Source organism: Coregonus clupeaformis, chromosome 5 (assembly GCF_020615455.1).
Source record: "Coregonus clupeaformis isolate EN_2021a chromosome 5, ASM2061545v1, whole genome shotgun sequence".
Taxonomy (NCBI): Eukaryota; Metazoa; Chordata; class Actinopteri; order Salmoniformes; family Salmonidae; genus Coregonus; species Coregonus clupeaformis.
Genome location: NC_059196.1, coordinates 12,227,240 through 12,244,557, shown reverse-complemented (window position 1 = coordinate 12,244,557; position 17,318 = coordinate 12,227,240). Strand labels below are relative to the sequence as shown.

The window sequence follows — 17,318 nt, the reverse complement described above, 5'->3', positions numbered from 1 at the left end:
AACAGAAAAACTAGTCACCAGACAGGACCCGACTCAGACTGCCGGGATCGTTACAACAGGAGAAAGAGCAGGAGCAGGAGAAGAACAGAGCACTAGAGGAGAGGATCAGAGTGCTGGAGGAGAAGGTGAGAACGATGACGGGTGACATAGAACAACCCATTAGAGAGCTGGCCACCCCCGCAGAGAAGCCAGCAGAACAGCCCACCTCAGATCCTGGCCAAAGTCTCGACACCGCAGCAGAACAGTACACCCTAGACCCTGACCATAGCCTCGACATCACACACAGACAAACAAATGAAGAACCCCAAGCCCAGGGGATCCCAACCCCTCTGAGCAACCCCCCAGTCAGACACCCTGATAGCCCTCATGACGACCCCCCCACACCCACTGAGGACATACACAAGCCACAGATTGTACTCCTTATGGACTCAAACGGGAAATACATACAAGAAAATAAACTTTTTCCAAAACACACAGTGTCTAAACTCTGGTGTCCAAACACCCAGCGCGCCCTAGACCTTCTGTCTGAGGACCGACTAGGATCACCCAGCCACATAATAATACACACAGGCACAAACGACCTGAGAACACAGCAGGAAAGGGTGGCCACATCACTCAAGGGAGTGATAGAAAAAGCTTCTTCTACTTTCCCCAACGCACAAGTGGTTATCTCAACTCTGTTACCACAAAAATACTTCCACCCTGCTACCATACAGCGGGTAAACGCAAGTATTTCCCGTGACTGTGCATCAAAACCAAATGTCTACCTGGCCCACCACTCCACCCTGGACGTGAACAGCCTTTATGACCAGGTCCACCTTTACAAGGCAGCAGTGCCCACCTTCGCCCGGACCCTAAAGGATATCGCCCTCAACCGCAGACACAACACCTCACACAGGAGCAACAGATCAACAGACACCCCGCCCAGACCAGCGAGACACCCTCCCAGACCTGCGGGACCCCCCCAGGACCTACACATAGAGGACCCCCGCAGAGAGGACCTACATCCAGACCACAGCACCATCAACCACATCTACACCCCCACCCCCACCAATTAACTCCCCCCCAAGTCAACCATGCCCACACCCCATTTAGGCCCCCTCAGATCAGACCTATGCCCCTCCTACCCACCCCAAGCCCCCACTCCCACAAAGAGGGCCTCAACATGAAAGTCACACATACGCCCAGGCCGTGAGCAGGCAAACAGGCCCAACACCCACTCTTACACTAGCCCAAGCCAATGGCATGTACCAGATGCTCAGCAGGCTCTGCTCACAATTACTTGCCTGAGGCCAAACCACACAACCAACAACATTAGACACTTTATGGAACACAAAGCCTTCACTATTTCATCCTGGAATATCCAAGGCCTGAGGTCATCTGCCTTTGGCCTAAAGAGCAGGAATCTGGACTTCACCAAAGAAATCGGAAATACAGACATTGTCATCCTACAAGAAACATGGTATAGAGGAGACGGACCCACTGGTTGCCCTCTAGGTTACAGAGAGCTGGTAGTCCCATCCACCAAACTACCAGGTGTGAAACAGGGAAGGGACTCAGGGGGTATGCTAATTTGGTATAGAGCAGACCTAACTCACTCTATTAAATTAATCAAAACAGGAACATTTTACATTTGGTTAGAAATTCAAAAGGAAATGATCTCAACTGAGAAAAATGTCCTCCTGTGTGCTACCTATATCCCCCCACTAGAATCCCCATACTTTAATGAAGACAGTTTCTCCATCCTGGAGGGGGAAATCAATCATTTCCAGACCCAGGGACATGTACTAGTCTGTGGCGACCTAAATGCCAGAACTGGACAAGAACCTGACACCCTCAGCACACAGGGGGACAAACACCTACCTGGAGGTGACAGCATTCCCTCCCCCATATGCCCCCTAGGCACAACTACGACAACATAACCAACAAAAACGGGTCACGACTCCTGCAGCTCTGTCGCACACTGGGTATGTACATAGTCAATGGTAGGCTTCGAGGGGACTCCTATGGTAGGTACACCTATAGCTCATCTCTTGGCAGTAGTACTGTAGACTACTTTATCACTGACCTCAACCCAGAGTCTCTCAGAGCGTTCACAGTCAGCCCACTGACACCCCTATCAGACCACAGCAAAATCACAGTCTACTTGAACAGAGCAATACTCAATCATGAGGCATCAAAGCCAAAGGAACTGAATAATATTAAGAAATGCTATAGATGGAAGGAAAGTAGTGTTGAAACCTACCAAAAAACAATTAGGAAACAACAAATTCAATCCATTCTAGACAACTTCCTGGACAAAACGTTCCACTGTAATAGTGAAGGTGTAAACTTGGCAGTAGAAAACCTAAACAGTATATTTGACCTCTCAGCTTCCCTATCAAATCTAAAAATCTCTAACAGAAAACCAAAGAAAAGTAATAACAGTGATAAATGGTTTGATGAAGAATGCAAAAACCTAAGAAAGAAATTGAGAAACCTATCCAACCAAAAACATAGAGACCCAGAAAACCTGAGCCTACGCCTTCACTATGGTGAATCACTAAAACAATACAGAAATACACTACGGAAAAAGAAGGAACAGCATGTCAGAAATCAGCTCAATGTAATTGAAGAATCCATAGACTCTAACCACTTCTGGGAAAATTGGAAAACACTAAACATACAACAACACGAAGAGCTATCTATCCAAAACGGAGATGTATGGGTAAACCACTTCTCCAATCTTTTTGGCCCTATAACAGAGAACAAACAGCAAAAAAATATACATGATCAAATGCAAATCTTAGAATCAACTATTAAAGACTACCAGAACCCACTGGATTCTCCAATTACATTGAATGAACTACAGGACAAAATACAAACCCTCCAACCCAAAAAGTCCTGTGGTGTTGATGGTATCCTCAATGAAATGATAAAATATACAGACCCCAAATTTCAATTAGCTATACTTAAACTCTTTAACATCATCCTTAGCTCTGGCATCTTCCCCAATATTTGGAACCAAGGACTGATCACCCCAATCCACAAAAGTGGAGACAAATTTGACCCCAATAACTACCGTGGGATATGCGTCAACAGCAACCTTGGGAAAATCCTTTGCATTATCATTAACAGCAGACTAGTTCATTTCCTCAGTGAAAACAATGTACTGAGCAAATGTCAAATTGGCTTTTACCAAATTACCGTACGACAGACCACGTATTCACCCTGCACACCCTAATTGACAAACAAACAAACCAAAACAAAGGCAAAGTCTTCTCATGCTTTGTTGATTTCAAAAAAAGCTTTTGACTCAATTTGGCATGAGGGTCTGCTATACAAATTGATGGAAAGTGGGGTTGGGGGAAAAACATACGACATTATAAAATCCATGTACACAAACAACAAGTGTGCGGTTAAAATTGGCAAAAACACACACATTTCTTTCCACAGGGCCGTGGGGTGAGACAGGGATGCAGTTTAAGCCCCACCCTCTTCAACATATATATCAATGAATTGGCGAGGGCACTAGAACAGTCTGCAGCACCCGGCCTCACCCTACTAGAATCTGAAGTCAAATGTCTTCTGTTTGCTGATGATCTGGTGCTTCTGTCACCAACCAAGGAGGGCCTACAGCAGCACCTAGATCTTCTGCACAGATTCTGTCAGACCTGGGCCCTGACAGTAAATCTCAGTAAGACAAAAATAATGGTGTTCCAAAAAAGGTACAGTTGCCAGGACCACAAATACAAATTCCATCTAGACACCGTTGCCCGAGAGCACACAAAAAACTATACATACGTCGGCCTAAACATCAGCGCCACAGGTAACTTCCACAAAGCTGTGAACGATCTGAGAGACAAGGCAAGAAGGGCCTTCTATGCCATCAAAAGGAACATAAAATTTGACATACCAATTAGGATCTGGCTAAAAATACTTGAATCAGTTATAGAACCCATTGCCCTTTATGGTTCTGAGGTCTGGGGTCCGCTCACCAACCAAGAATTCACAAAATGGGACAAACACCAAATTGAGACTCTGCATGCAGAATTCTGCAAAAACATCCTCCGTGTACAACGTAAAACACCAAATAATGCATGCAGAGCAGAATTAGGCCAATACCCGCTAATTATCAAAATCCAGAAAAAGAGCCGTTAAATTCTATAACCACTTAAAAGGAAGCGATTCCCAAACCTTCCATAACAAAGCCATCACCTACAGAGAGATGAACTTGGAGAAGAGTCCCCTAAGTAAGCTTGTCCTGGGCCTCTGTTCACAAACACAAACAGACCCCACACAGCCCCAGGACAACAACAACAACAACAACAACAACAACACAATTAGACCCAACCAAATCATGAGAAAACAAAAAGAGAATTACTTGACACATTGGAAAGAACAAACAAAAAAACAGAGCAAACTAGAATGCTATTTGGCCCTAAACAGAGAGTACACAGTGGCAGAATACCTGACCACTGTGACTGACCCAAACTTAAGGAAAGCTTTGACTATGTACAGACTCAGTGACCATAGCCTTGCTATTGAGAAAGGCCGCCGTAGGCAGACCTGGCTCTCAAGAGAAGACAGGCTATGTGCACACTGCCCACAAAATGAGGTGGAAACTGAGCTGCACTTCCTAACCTCCTGCCAAATGTATGACCATATTAGAGACACATATTTCCCTCAGATTACAGCGATCCACAAAGAATTCGAAAACAAACCCAATTTTGATAAACTCCCTTATCTACTGGGTGAAAAACCACAGTGTGCCATCACAGCTGCAAGATTTGTGACCTGTTGCCACAAGAAAAGGGCAACCAGTGAAGAACAAACACCATTGTAAATACAACTCATATTTATGTTTATTTATTTTCCCATTTGTACTTTAACTATTTGCACATTGTTACAACACTGTATATATACATAATATGACATTTGAAATGTCTTTATTCTTTTGAAACTTCTGAGTGTAATGTTTACTGTTAATATTTATTGTTTATTTCACTTTTGTTTACTATCTACTTCCCTTGCTTTGGCAATGTTAACACACGTTTCCCATGCCAATAAAGCCCTTAAATTGAAATTGAAATTGAGAGAGAGAGAGAGAGAGAGAGAGAGAGAGAGAGAGAGAGAGAGAGAGAGAGAGAGAGAGAGAGAGAGAGAGAGAGAGAGAGAGAGAGAGAGAGAGAGAGAGAGAGAGAGAGAGAGAGAGAGAGAGAGAGAGAGAGAGAATTATTCTCTTATGAGATTCTCTTATGATTTCTTAGAACATAATTCAGAATTCTGATGGTCTTTATTGGCTCTTATTTGAACTACAGTAAGATGTCACATCCAGAGCTTGGATAGGGATCTTGACAGGTTACAGTATTCACATCCAGTTGTGCAATGGCACTGGCCTTGTGGATGATTTGTTGAATGGATCACCTCTGTTATCTCCCCGTCCTCCTCCTCCCCTACTCTATTCTTCCAACCCTCGCTCCCTGTGTCAATTAATTTCCTAAATTCCCATTAGCAAACACTGTCTGTCCCATTGCACAAGTCTATGTGTAAAATGTGAGGTATCCACCATTTTAAGATTGTGGTACTTGGAACCTGAAATACCAATACTGGACTAAAGAGAAAATGTGTCTGAGATTGGTCCGTTGTCATATCTTGACTTGTAATGAGGGCAATTAGTGGGCTGTGCCTGTGTGTGGTCCTCTGTGACATTATAGTTGTGTGTGTATATGTGTGTGCGCATGCATATATATATATGTGTGTGTGTGTGTGTGTACGTGTGTGCGTATGTGACATATGGAGAAGTAGGCCAATTCACTGTGGCCTCCATAGGGAACTAGGAACAATCCAAGAGTGTCCATTCCAATATTCTGTACATGTAATGTTATGTAAGAATAATAAAGGTTAGTGGGGTTACACAACAGGTTGGTTCAATACAAGTGGGAGAGGTGATGGGGGGGAGGCGTTTTCCAACCTTACATACTGTATGTGTCTGTGTGAGCATGTGTGTCTTGGTGTGTATGTGTGTGGCATGTAACCCACTAACACGGTTCTCTCTCGCTCTTTCTTTCTCTCTCTCTTTCTGCAGTTACCATGGAAACTATTATGTTCTTCCTCTTTTCACTCCTGGTGTATGTGGCTGGTAAGTGCCCCCTCCTCCCCTCCACCACTACCAACACCACTACCACTAACACCAGCACGACTACTGCACTATCCACAGGGAGGCAGGACACACAGGGGAGGGTCGTGGCATAACATGGCAGGCATGGGGTTTTGACTGAACATTAATGGACTGACTTATTCTGGAGCCTGAGGCTTCCTTCCTTTGCATGCGTACTACAGTGTGTGTGTGTTATGTATATCCCAAGTATAATGTAAAATACTGTATATCACAAGTATATTTAGGCCATGACACACACAGTAACTGTGTAACTCTGCCACAGGTCATAGGTTCAATGCATCACTTGAGAGAGCAACTGAGCCATCCATGTCATTTCTTCTTCTACAGAAGTCTGGTGTTATCCACACTGTTTGCCTCTCACTCTTCCTTGTCTGTCAATCAGACTAACCTTCCACATTCTATTGCTTTGGTGTTTTCACACCTCTGTCCAGTTCCCATTCTTTTCGACCTCCCTCTTTTCCTGTCCTCCTTTCTTTTTTCCTGACACCCGTTCTGTATCCTTTCCATTCTTTCTTCTGTGTTTTGTTCACACTGTCTGTTCTGCTTTCTCTTTCTTCCTTCCTTATGTTGTCTTGTCTCTGTCTCCAGACTATACATCTCTCCTTTTCCCTCTTCCCTTTCTCAATCTCCAGATGTATATTTTCCTCTATTAATCTCCCTCCCACTATAATTCAATGTTGTTCATACACTCACTCCCCATTCTGTGTGACTCCCTGTCTGTTGATATGAATACACATGCTGAGTAGAGTACCCACACACACAATGGGGGAGTAGGGCAGATAGAAGGTTTGGGGTTTGTGCAATGGGCCGGACAGTGTTTGCTGATGGGAATTTAGGAATTTAATTGACACGGAGCGAGGGTTGGAAGAATAGAGTAGGGGAGGAGGAGGATGGGGAGATAACTGAGGTGATCCACAAGGCCAGTGCTATTGCACAACCGGATGTGAATATCGTAACCTGCCAAGATCCCTATCCAAGCTTACTGTAGTTCAAATAAGAGCCGATAAGAATTCTGAATTACAGTGCATTCGGAAAGTATTCAGACCCCTTGACTTTTTCCACATTTTCTTACATTACAGCCTTATTCTAAAATCGATTAAACTGTATTTTTTCCTCATCAATCTACGCACAATACCTCATAATGACAAAGCAAAAACTGGTTTTTAGAAATGTTTGCAAATGTGTTACAAATAAAAAACAGAAATATGACATTTACATAAGTATTCAGACCCTTCAATTTTACTTTGTTAAAGCCTCCTTTGGCAGCGATTATAGCCTCAAGTCTTCTTGGGTATGACGCTACAAGCTTGGCACACCTCTGCAGATCCTCTCAAGCTCTGTCAGGTTGGATGGGGAGCGTCGCTGCACAGCTATTTTCAGGACTCATCAGAGAAGTTCGATCGGGTTCAAGTCCGGGCTCTGGCTGGGCCACTCAAGGACATTCAGAAACTTGTCCCAAAGCCACTCCTGCGTTGCCTTGGCTGTGTGCGTAGGGTCGTTGTTCTGTTGGAAGGTGATCCTTCACCCCAGTCTGAGGTCCTGAGCGCTCTGGAGCAGGTTTTCATCAAGGATTTCTCTGCACTTTGCTCCATTCATCTTTCCCTCGATCCTGACTAGTCTCCCAGTCCCTGCCACTGAAAAACATCCCCACAGCATGATGCTGCCACCACCATGCTTCACCGTAGGGATGGTGCCAGGTTTCTCCAGACGTGACGCTTGGCATTCAGGCCAAAGAGTTTAATCTTGGTTCCATCACACCAGGTAATCTTGTTTCTCATGGTCTGAGAGTCCTTTAGGTGCCTTTTGGCAAACTCCAAGCGGGCTGTCTTGTGCCTTTTACTGAGGAGTGTCTTCCGTCTAGCAACTCTACCATAAAGACCTGATTGGTGGAGTGCTGCAGAGATGGTTGTCCTTCTGGAAGGTTCTCCCATCTCCACAGAGGAACTCTGGAGCTCTGTCAGAGTGACCATCGGGTTCTTGGTCACCTCCCTGACCAAGGCCCTTCTCCCCCGATTGCTCAGTTTGGCCGGCCGGCCAGCTCTAGGAAGAGTCTTGGTGGTTCCAAACTTCTTCCATTTAAGAATGATGGAGGCCAATGTGTTCTTGGGGACCTTCAATGTTGCAGAAGTTTTTGGTACCCTTCCCCAGATCTGTGCCTCAACACAATCCTGTCTCGGAGCTCTACGGACAATTCCTTCGACCTCATAGCTTGGTTTTTACTCTGACATGCACTGTCAACTGTGGGACCTTATATAGACAGGTGTGTGCCTTTCCAAATCATGTCCAATCAGTTGAATTTACCACAGGTGGACTCCAATGAAGTTGTAGAAACATCTCAAGGATGATCAATGGAAACAGGATGCACCTGAGCTCAATTTCGAGTCTCATAGCAAAGGGTCTGAATACTTCTGTAAATAAGGTATCTGTTTTTTTATTTTATAGATTTGCAAAAAGGTCTAAAAAACAGTTTTTGCTTTGTCATTATGGGGTATTGTGTGTAGATAAAAAAAAAACAGTAAATTGATCAATTTTAGAATAAGGTTGAAACATAACAAAATGTGGAAAAAGTCATTTGGTCTGAATACTTTCCGAATGCACTGTATGGTCTAAGAAATCATAAGATTCTCTCTCTCTCTCTCTCTCTCTCTCTCTCTCTCTCTCTCTCTCTCTCTCTCTCTCTCTCTCTCTCTTCTCTCTCTCTCTCTCTCTCTCTCTCTCTCTCTCTCTCTCTCTCTCTCTCTCTCTCTCTCTCTCTCTCTCTCTCTCTCTCTCTCTCTCTCTCTCTCTCTCTCTCTCTCTCAGCAGTAGCTGACCCAAGTGCTGAGGGTGAGTAACCTGTATGTAATCCATGTGTTTAGCCATGTTAACCCGAGCCCCATTATACTGTTTGGTCTGTAAAGCATTGAAAAATGCTATGATTGTTAGATGTCCGCTACGGCTAGTATCTCATTGCCTTGCCTTTCTCTGTGCCTGTATTTTCAGATGGTAAAAAGGAGAAGAAAGATGCAGACCCATTTGTCTATGGTAAGTAGACCACTGTTAGTGCATCTTGTTGCTCTTTTCCATCAACTCAAAATGTTCCATCAACTCAAAATTTTCCAATAGCCATGAAAGAAGACTTTCATAAGTAGACGTCCCTCCTCTCTATGTGTCCGTCTCTGTGTAGACTATCATAGCCTGCGGATCTGTGGACTGGTATTTGGCGTGGTACTCTTCGCGCTGGGCATCCTCCTTATCCTCAGTAAGTCTTCATACTTCAGTAAGTCTACCTACGCAACTCATGTACTTTATGGTTCTTTGGTTGTTGATTAAGATCATGATATTGATTTGTTGTCCGTTCTAGGCCGAAAATGTCGCTGCAGTTCCAATCAGGAGAAGAAGCCCAAGTAAGTCAGCAATTGTGCCTGATTGGTAGATTGCTCTGTTGTTATTGGGCTGTGTTCTCCATCTCTGGTCACCATGACAACCAACATTGGTCCTCTTGGTTCTATTGCAGGGCCCCTGGAGACGAAGAGGCTACGGCAGAGACCCTAATCGTGTCCAAGGGTGAGACAACTGTCACTACCGACTCACCCCTCACACACCCCTTAGAACACCCTTGACACCAATCCATAGTTGAGTTCAACCATTGGGAATGATTCTTCGTAGTCGATTCCTAGGTTCCCCCTATGTTTCGGCCACTGTTTGAAATGACAACCCCAACCTCACTGTCTTTTCATAAAGTCATATGAGTTTCCTTGATTCCCCCTCTTCTGTCCGATCACAGCTAAGGAGCCGGAGCCAGAGCCAGAGCCTGAAGCTAAGGCTGAGAACTGAGTCAGCCCAACCAGAATGAACCCCACCTGACCGAATCAACCATATCTGCCACTGAACCACTACCTAATGACCAACACAATAACCATGACGATGGCAACAAAGATGATAATGAAGAATGAAGATGTTGCAAAAGGCATACTGTGCGATCACAGGACAGATGATAGGAGTGTGTAGAGGGGGGTGGGGGGATAATGCAGATGTAAATAAACCTCTAGCCTATTGTTCCGTGCTCTGTGCCCGTATACGTGTCTCAGTGATCTTGTGTGTACCTGTGCCTTTCTGCGACAGTCTGTCTCCAGTTTGTTGTCTTAGCCAGTGACACCTTTTTGCAGATTGTCTTTACCCCAGTTCCTAATAATAAGAGATATGTCAAGAAATGTTGTTCTTGTTTGTGTTTAGCTTATATTCTGTGTTTCTGTCGTCTTTACTGTTTGCTATATTTTTACAAGTTGTTATTATCATCACCACTCTTGTAACAATGGTCCTCAATGCCGTTTTTCACGTGGTAGATTATATTCAATATATACATGCATATATATTAGTATAAATAGCCTATACACTGTATACAGTTATAGCTATATATATTTAAATATTTGTGTGTATGTGTGTGTCTGAGATTTGTGTGTATTTTGACTGTGTTGCATCTTACACACGAGAATCCAACTGCCACAGTTTGCTGACCAAGCACAAGAATGCATCAGAGTTAACTAGGAGCTCACCAACAGTACTTACTGTAGTAAACTGAGCTCCTACATCAGCTGTATCACTGCCTTGTCCTAGACAACCGTCCAATCTAGTCTCCTCCTCTGCCATTGGCTGAGCTGGGCGATACCGCCCTCAGAGGCAGGCTAGGATTGGACGGTTCCCACACCAGTGCCGCAAATCTGTGTCGTATATTGTTTAATTGAGAAGTTACAGTAGCCGATTGCAAAATCAGTCTCTCAACCAATGGTGTCTCGCTGTTTTGTATTGTATGATCGATCATGCATTTAGTTAATGAGAGAGCGGGCCTGTGTGTGAGTGAGAGAGAGTGTGTGTGAGAGAGTTTGTGTGTAGATACTAAGTGTGCCAGAGTCATAGTTTTAGACGCCAAATTAGGTGAAGAAAATAAAAGGAAAAGATCATTTGCTCTGTATCAGATGTGAGGTAAAGCTTATGTCACGTAGTCAGATATATGGAGTCTTATGCAGAGTATCATTGTTACAAAAAAACACTGTCACGACAATAAGTAACTACTCTGTTCATTCTGTGCATGAGGTTGTATTGTATAGCTGCATTTTGTGCTTTTAACATAGAAATAAAGTGTCTATCACCAATAACCTTCATGTATTTATTTGTTAATTTATACAGTTTTAATTGTAATGTTATGGGTTACTTGTATAGTTTACTTATATGGAGAAACACAGCCACCAACCACTGCTCACCTGTGATTCTAGTCATAATTGTGGTAAGCTACAAAGTCATACTACCAAGAACTACAACACAATGACAATGCAATCAACCTGCCAATTTCAAACTCAAAGTCACTCAAGGTTGTATGAGTGCTACTTCAAAGGTAGGGTACAAAATGGCGTGAACTTCCTCCTAGGTTAGTCACAGTAATGTGAACACTGCCTCAATGATTCCAAAGGTTACCATCTCACATTATCTATCGGCTCTGAAAGCCAAGCTTTATAGGTCTATAAACATGTAAATGAGTGGCTGGTGGGGTAGGGCATGCCGGGCAGGCTGAATTATGGGTGTCACAGAGTGAGAGATGTGGGAGGGAATGGGGTAGATGGGGCAGGAGGTGACTGGAGTGCAGCTTACTACAGAGACAGAAGGACACACACCTGAGAGGATATCACACAGCCAGAGGAGCCTTCCAGCACCACAGGTCCACAGGTGAGTCCAAACTGGATCTAATGAATGCTATGACTAGAGATTGATAGACCGTTAGTACTTCAAATACTTAATACTTGATGATACCCAGGAGCACACGTTGGATAAATGTATACCTACTTGTTGAATTATTGTTTATTTAACTCAAGCAACTCATAAGCAATCACAGCCAGCTAATCATGTATAGTTGGGAAATACTGTATAGTTGGGAAAAGGGCCAGCATTTCATGCATCATCTGATTTTGATCCCAATCTTTAACATATCAATAACATGGTGTATTACTCTTCTATACCTACATATTGATCAGTGAAAGGGAAAACTGTACTGGTCTATAATTACACTGTATAATATTATCGAACTAGCAATAAGCCTTTATTGATGTTCACTTTCTCAGGGTGTTCTACAAATCAAATCAAATTTTACTTGTCACATGCGCCGAATACAACGGGTGTAAACTTTACCGTGAAATGCTTGCTTATGAGCCCTTCCCAAAAATTATAATAATACAATATTGAGTACACTGAGTACATTTTACATTGAGTAAAAGCAGAAGTATTCTTGTCTCATATGAATGCCTTTTAGAGGGTGATTGTAGGGGGTGTCAAGGTTAATGTATTAAGTTGACATTTGGCAATAAATAACTTTTCTATATGCTAAAGTATGTCACTCATGCATTGAAAAACCACACACACAGAATCCTTAAACACATAGGTCTACACACACGCACATCTTTCACAACTCGTACTTACACACGTGAGACTTCCCGAACAAATTTGACTCAGGGATGTTTTAATCTCACAATCCATGTAAGTTAATGATTAGGGGCGGCAGGTATCTTAGTGGTTAAGAGCGTTGTGCCAGTAACTGAAAGGTCGCTGGTTCTAATTCCTGAGCCGACAAGGTGAAAAATCTGTCTATGTGCACTTGAGCAAGGCACTTCACCCTAATTGCTCCTGTAAGTCGCTCTGGATAAGAGCGTCTGCTAAATGACCTATTTATTTAAAGGCATAGAGATTTATATCAAAGAACAGAACAGAGAGTGTGTGTGTGTGTGTGTGTTGTGTGTGTAAATCAATATCTCTACTACCCTCTCTAGCAACTAGTCAGATATAAAGGTTGAAGATGAAGAACCAGCTAAAGCAATTTGTTTGGACATCTAGTGTTACTTATCCTGTCAACGGACTTTCATAAAAACTGGATAAAAGCATTAAAAACCATTCCCCATATTTATTAAAAACAGATTATTGAAATGTAATCTATCTGAATCCATAACCACATGAGACAATGGGTTTCAGAACTAACACAATGCCTGTTTTCATTGGTAATGCTACTGACATTAATGATTTGCTAACTAGACACATTAAAATATGTTACATATTGACTACTTTTGCCCTGTCAGCAATGCCGGTGTCAAACCAAAAACTGATTTTCTAAGCATACCATACTACAATGAATGACTAGGGATCCAGAAATTGTTATTGTAGACATGGATACAGCTTTTGTATATATCTTACTCATTTCCTTAATCTTAACAGACACTCACACAGACCAGCCACCATGTCCGCCGCTGGAGGTACGTTTTACACCACTGAATTTAAATTACCGGTACTAGACACAGAAAATCCACAACCATAAACATAGACAGGAGCCTCCTGCATAGGCAGCCATTGACGTTTACCCAGATCCATGTAGTTAGAGGATCAGAGGGGACCACTTTACTTCTTTATGAGTCTACCCCTCTCCTGGGACAACAGTATGTTTCTCTGTCTACTCTATTTCTGTCACTCCTCTGAATGTATTGGCCTGTAGAGTGTGGATATCCTCTTGGATCTCATCTCATGTGTTCTCTGCTATCTCCTCAGCTCCTGAGTATGACCCTGATGCAGACTTTGTGTATGGTAAGAGACAACACAATGGTACTGCACGTAATGATTATGTGATAGAGAGATAGTGATTTGGTAATTTGATGACGCCTAATGGCAAGGAGAGAATGAGTGAGCTAGAGAGAGAGAGAGAGAGAGAGAGAGAGAGAGAGAGAGAGAGAGAGAGAGAGAGAGAGAGAGAGAGAGAGAGAGAGAGAGAGAGAGAGAGAGAGAGAGAGAGAGAGAAAGAGCGATAGACAGACAGACAGACAGACAGACAGAGAGAGAGAGAGAGAGAGAGAGAGAGAGAGAGAGAGAGAGAGAGAGAGAGAGAGAGAGAGAGAGAGAGAGAGAGAGAAAGAGAGAGAAAGAGAGAGAAAGAGAGAGAAAGAGAGAGAAAGAGACAGACAGACAGACAGACAGACAGACAGACAGACAGACAGAGAGAGAGAGATGTTGCCATGGGTGAGCTTATGATGAGTGTGTCCTCTGTGTTGTAGACTACCAGACTCTACGTATTGGAGGTCTGACGTTCGTTGCGGTCATCATGATCCTGTCTGTTCTCCTGCTGGCCAGTGAGTCCCCAGACCAGACTGTGTGTGTGTGTGTGTGTGTGTGTGTGTGTGTGTGTGTGTGTGTGTGTGTGTGTGTGTGTGTGCACTCTCTCCAACCTGACTGGCTTAAAGCGATCTAACAACCCCACCTTAAACCAATTTAATGATTGTGTTCTCTATTGCCTTGCTGTCTGTTAGGGGCATGGAGAGTACTGTAATAGACTGTATCATCAGTACTCACTGATTGTCTTTCTCTCTCATCCCCTAGGCAACAAAATCCGCAAGTGTGGAAAGCCCAGGGTGAGTGTCCTGATAACAGACAATGGAATACAAAGAAGATGAGATATAGGCTACATCTTGAATGAGAGGCAGTCCACATCCCTCTGTCATTGGTCAATAAATGAAAATGTGGTGTTGTAGAAACCATAGTGATCCAATGAGCAAGTTGCTCTCAGAGAAAGCAGTTATAAAGCAGTATTTAAGTGACATCTGCTGGTCATTTTGAGACATAGAGTAAGGGGGCTGGAAGACTTGACTGAAGCGCTTGGCTACTATATGGAGCATAGGACGTGGATGAATGCCCTCCATCTCACTCGGTTTGGGCCAAGTTTTACCAGGTCACACCAGTTGTGGCAGCTCTCAATTATTTCTGCCTGGACGTCTTTCCTCCAAGTGTTTCTTGGGTACTGGAAGAATACAAGTTTGTTCATGAGTGAGAAATGATGGTCCACAATGTATATAGTTCTAATGAATCAGTTATACATATTACTATATGTAATAGTATGAGTAATTTAGGCTTTCATTCACAGTCATACCAAAATACATTAGTTAAATACTTGACTATGTTAGATCTATCTACTACACCTGAAGGGAGGAATAAAAATGGCATTGTAACGGTCACTATTTTTACAAGTCACTATTTTTACAAGAGAACGTTCAGTGAATATTCAGTGAATTCTATTGTTAATGTCCTGCCCCTCTGCTATGTGTGTTCCAGCAAAGAAAGGATGAAGAGCAACACCTACCGTAGGACGGCTCGGCGCTTGTATGTTGTTGACTGTAATGTGTGAGACTGCATTCCTTTTGTATTGATAAACTGTAGACCCACTGTAGCTGTCCTGTGTTTATTACAAAGTAAGTTGAAAATCGTTATACTGGGCGGCAGGTAGCCTATCAGTTAAGATTGTTGGGCCAGTAAACAAAAGGTCACCAGTTTGAATCCCCGAGGTAACCTATTTGGCCAGTATAGACCTAATACCATAGAGTTACATGATCTCAGTGACTCATTTACATTTCAGCAGATGCTCTTATCCAGAGCGACATACAGAAGCCATCAGGGTTAAGTGCCTTGCTCAAGAGCACATGGACAGATTTTACTGTTTTTGTATTTGTTTTTATTTATTTCACCTTTATTTAACCAGGTAAGCCAGTTGAGAACAAGTTCTCATTTACAACTGCGACCTGGCCAAGATAAAGCAAAGCAGTGCGATAAAAACAACAACAACACAGAGTTTCATATGGGGTAAACAAAACATACAGTCAATAACACAATAGAAAATCTATATACCGTGTGTGCAAATGTAGTAAGTCATGGAGGTAAGGCAATAAATAGGCCATAGTGCAAAATAATTACAATTTAGTATTAACACTGGAATGATAGATGTGCAGAAGATGATGTGCAAATAGAGATACTGGGGTGCAAATGAGCAAAATAAATAACAATATGGGGATGAGGTAGTTGGGTGGGATAATTACAGATGGGCTGTGTACAGGTGCAGTGATCGGTAAGCTGCTCTGACAACTGATGCTTAAAGTTAGTGAGGGAGATAAGAGTCTCCAGCTTCAGAGATTTTTGCAGTTCGTTCCAGTCATTGGCAGCAGAGAACTGGAAGGAATGGCGGCCAAAGGAGGTGTTGGTTTTGGGGATGACCAGTGAGATATACCTGCTGGAACGCATACTACGGGTGGGTGTTGCTATGGTGACAAATGAGCTAAGATAAGGTGGGGATTTGTCTAGCAGTGATTTATAGATGACCTGGAGCCAGTGGGTTTGGCGACAAATATGTAGTGAGGGCCAGCCAACGAGAGCGTACAGGTCACAATGGTGGGTAGTATATGGGGCTTTGGTGACAAAACGGATGGCACTGTGATAGACTACATCCAATTTGCTGAGTAGTGTTGGAGGCTATTTGTAAATGACATTGCCGAAGTCAAGGATCGGTAGGATAGTCAGTTTTACGAGGGCATGTTTGGCAGCATGAGTGAAGGAGGCTTTTGCGAAATATGAAGCCGATTCTAGATTTAGCTTTGGATTGGAGATGCTTAATGTGAGTCTGGAAGGAGAGTTTACGGTCTAACCAGACACCTAGGTATTTGTAGTTGTCCACATATTCTAAGTCAGACCCGCGGAGAGTAGTGATTCTAGTCGGGCGGGCGGGTGCAAGCAGCGTTCGATTGAAGAGCATGCATTTAGTTTTACTCGAGTTTAAGAGCAGTTGGAGGCTACGGAAGGAGTGCTGTATGGCCGCATTGGCAAGTTGCAGCGGAGGGTGCAGAACTGTAGCCTCCATTTTAGCAGAAGCCTACAATGAACCACTACCAAGAGGTCTGGATATTAATGGCTCAGAAAGTTAAGTGCCCAGTAACCATAAATGTGATGGTTCTAACCCTGCTCCTCTCAATCGTTTCAGTAGTGAATGAATACTGTATATGGCCACGAGATGGCAGCAAAACATTTTTTGGCCATGACCATAGACTTGTCTTAGGCTATGAGCAAACCTGAAAAACAACCAGGGGTGTATTCATTAGTTGGATTCCGTTGCAAAACATTTTGTCTATTTAATCCAAAAGCTGTTGAGTTCTGTTTTGTTCTGAAATGGAAATTGTAGTTCAATCGCGTCCCTCTAAAAAAAATACGCGGGTGGAAGAAGTTGGATGGAACCCAGCAGACTTCACTCCACTTTGGAGCATGGAAGAATTGTTAATTTATAGATGTGCAGCTTGTGCCAAACACTTAGCAAACTATTCGGATTGGAATGGCAACG

General features: G+C 43.2%; 2 protein-coding genes across 4 annotated transcripts in view; both read left to right on the top strand.

Moving 5' to 3' along the window:
- LOC121562204 (FXYD domain-containing ion transport regulator 6) overlaps positions 1 to 11,295 on the top strand; it is a 28,465-nt gene extending 17,170 nt beyond the window's left edge. Inside the window, exons 2-8 of one of the 3 annotated variants that reach the window (XM_041874548.2) lie at positions 6,068 to 6,121; positions 8,963 to 8,986; positions 9,143 to 9,184; positions 9,327 to 9,419; positions 9,504 to 9,546; positions 9,657 to 9,706; positions 9,927 to 11,295. In XM_041874548.2, coding sequence (XP_041730482.1) covers positions 6,073 to 6,121; positions 8,963 to 8,986; positions 9,143 to 9,184; positions 9,327 to 9,419; positions 9,504 to 9,546; positions 9,657 to 9,706; positions 9,927 to 9,976 — 351 coding nt within the window. In that variant the 5' untranslated portion in view covers positions 6,068 to 6,072 and the 3' untranslated portion in view covers positions 9,977 to 11,295. The remainder of the gene's footprint in view (positions 1 to 6,067; positions 6,122 to 8,962; positions 8,987 to 9,142; positions 9,185 to 9,326; positions 9,420 to 9,503; positions 9,547 to 9,656; positions 9,707 to 9,926) is intronic. The other 2 variants (XM_041874554.2, XM_041874552.2) reach the window with 2 other exon arrangements.
- Positions 11,296 to 11,738: 443 nt separating this feature from the next.
- Positions 11,739 to 15,382, top strand: LOC121567082 (FXYD domain-containing ion transport regulator 6). Its single transcript, XM_041877021.1, has 6 exons — positions 11,739 to 11,860; positions 13,394 to 13,431; positions 13,721 to 13,756; positions 14,221 to 14,295; positions 14,543 to 14,574; positions 15,272 to 15,382. Exons 1-6 carry the CDS (start codon positions 11,754 to 11,756, stop codon positions 15,302 to 15,304), a joined length of 321 nt encoding a protein of 106 aa, XP_041732955.1. The 5' UTR covers positions 11,739 to 11,753; the 3' UTR covers positions 15,305 to 15,382.
- The last annotated feature ends 1,936 nt before the right edge of the window (positions 15,383 to 17,318 follow it).

What these genes read in the sequence shown, in the direction of transcription:
- LOC121567082 (XM_041877021.1), top strand. Translation starts at nt 11,754, where the DNA reads ATGGGGCAGGAGGTGACTGGAGTGCAGCTTACTACAGAGACAGAAGGA. An exon ending in GTCTGTTCTCCTGCTGGCCA is followed by an intron (nt 14,296 to 14,542) that starts GTGAGTCCCCAG and finishes CTCATCCCCTAG; the next exon opens with GCAACAAAATCCGCAAGTGT. An exon ending in GCAAGTGTGGAAAGCCCAGG is followed by an intron (nt 14,575 to 15,271) that starts GTGAGTGTCCTG and finishes TGTGTGTTCCAG; the next exon opens with CAAAGAAAGGATGAAGAGCA.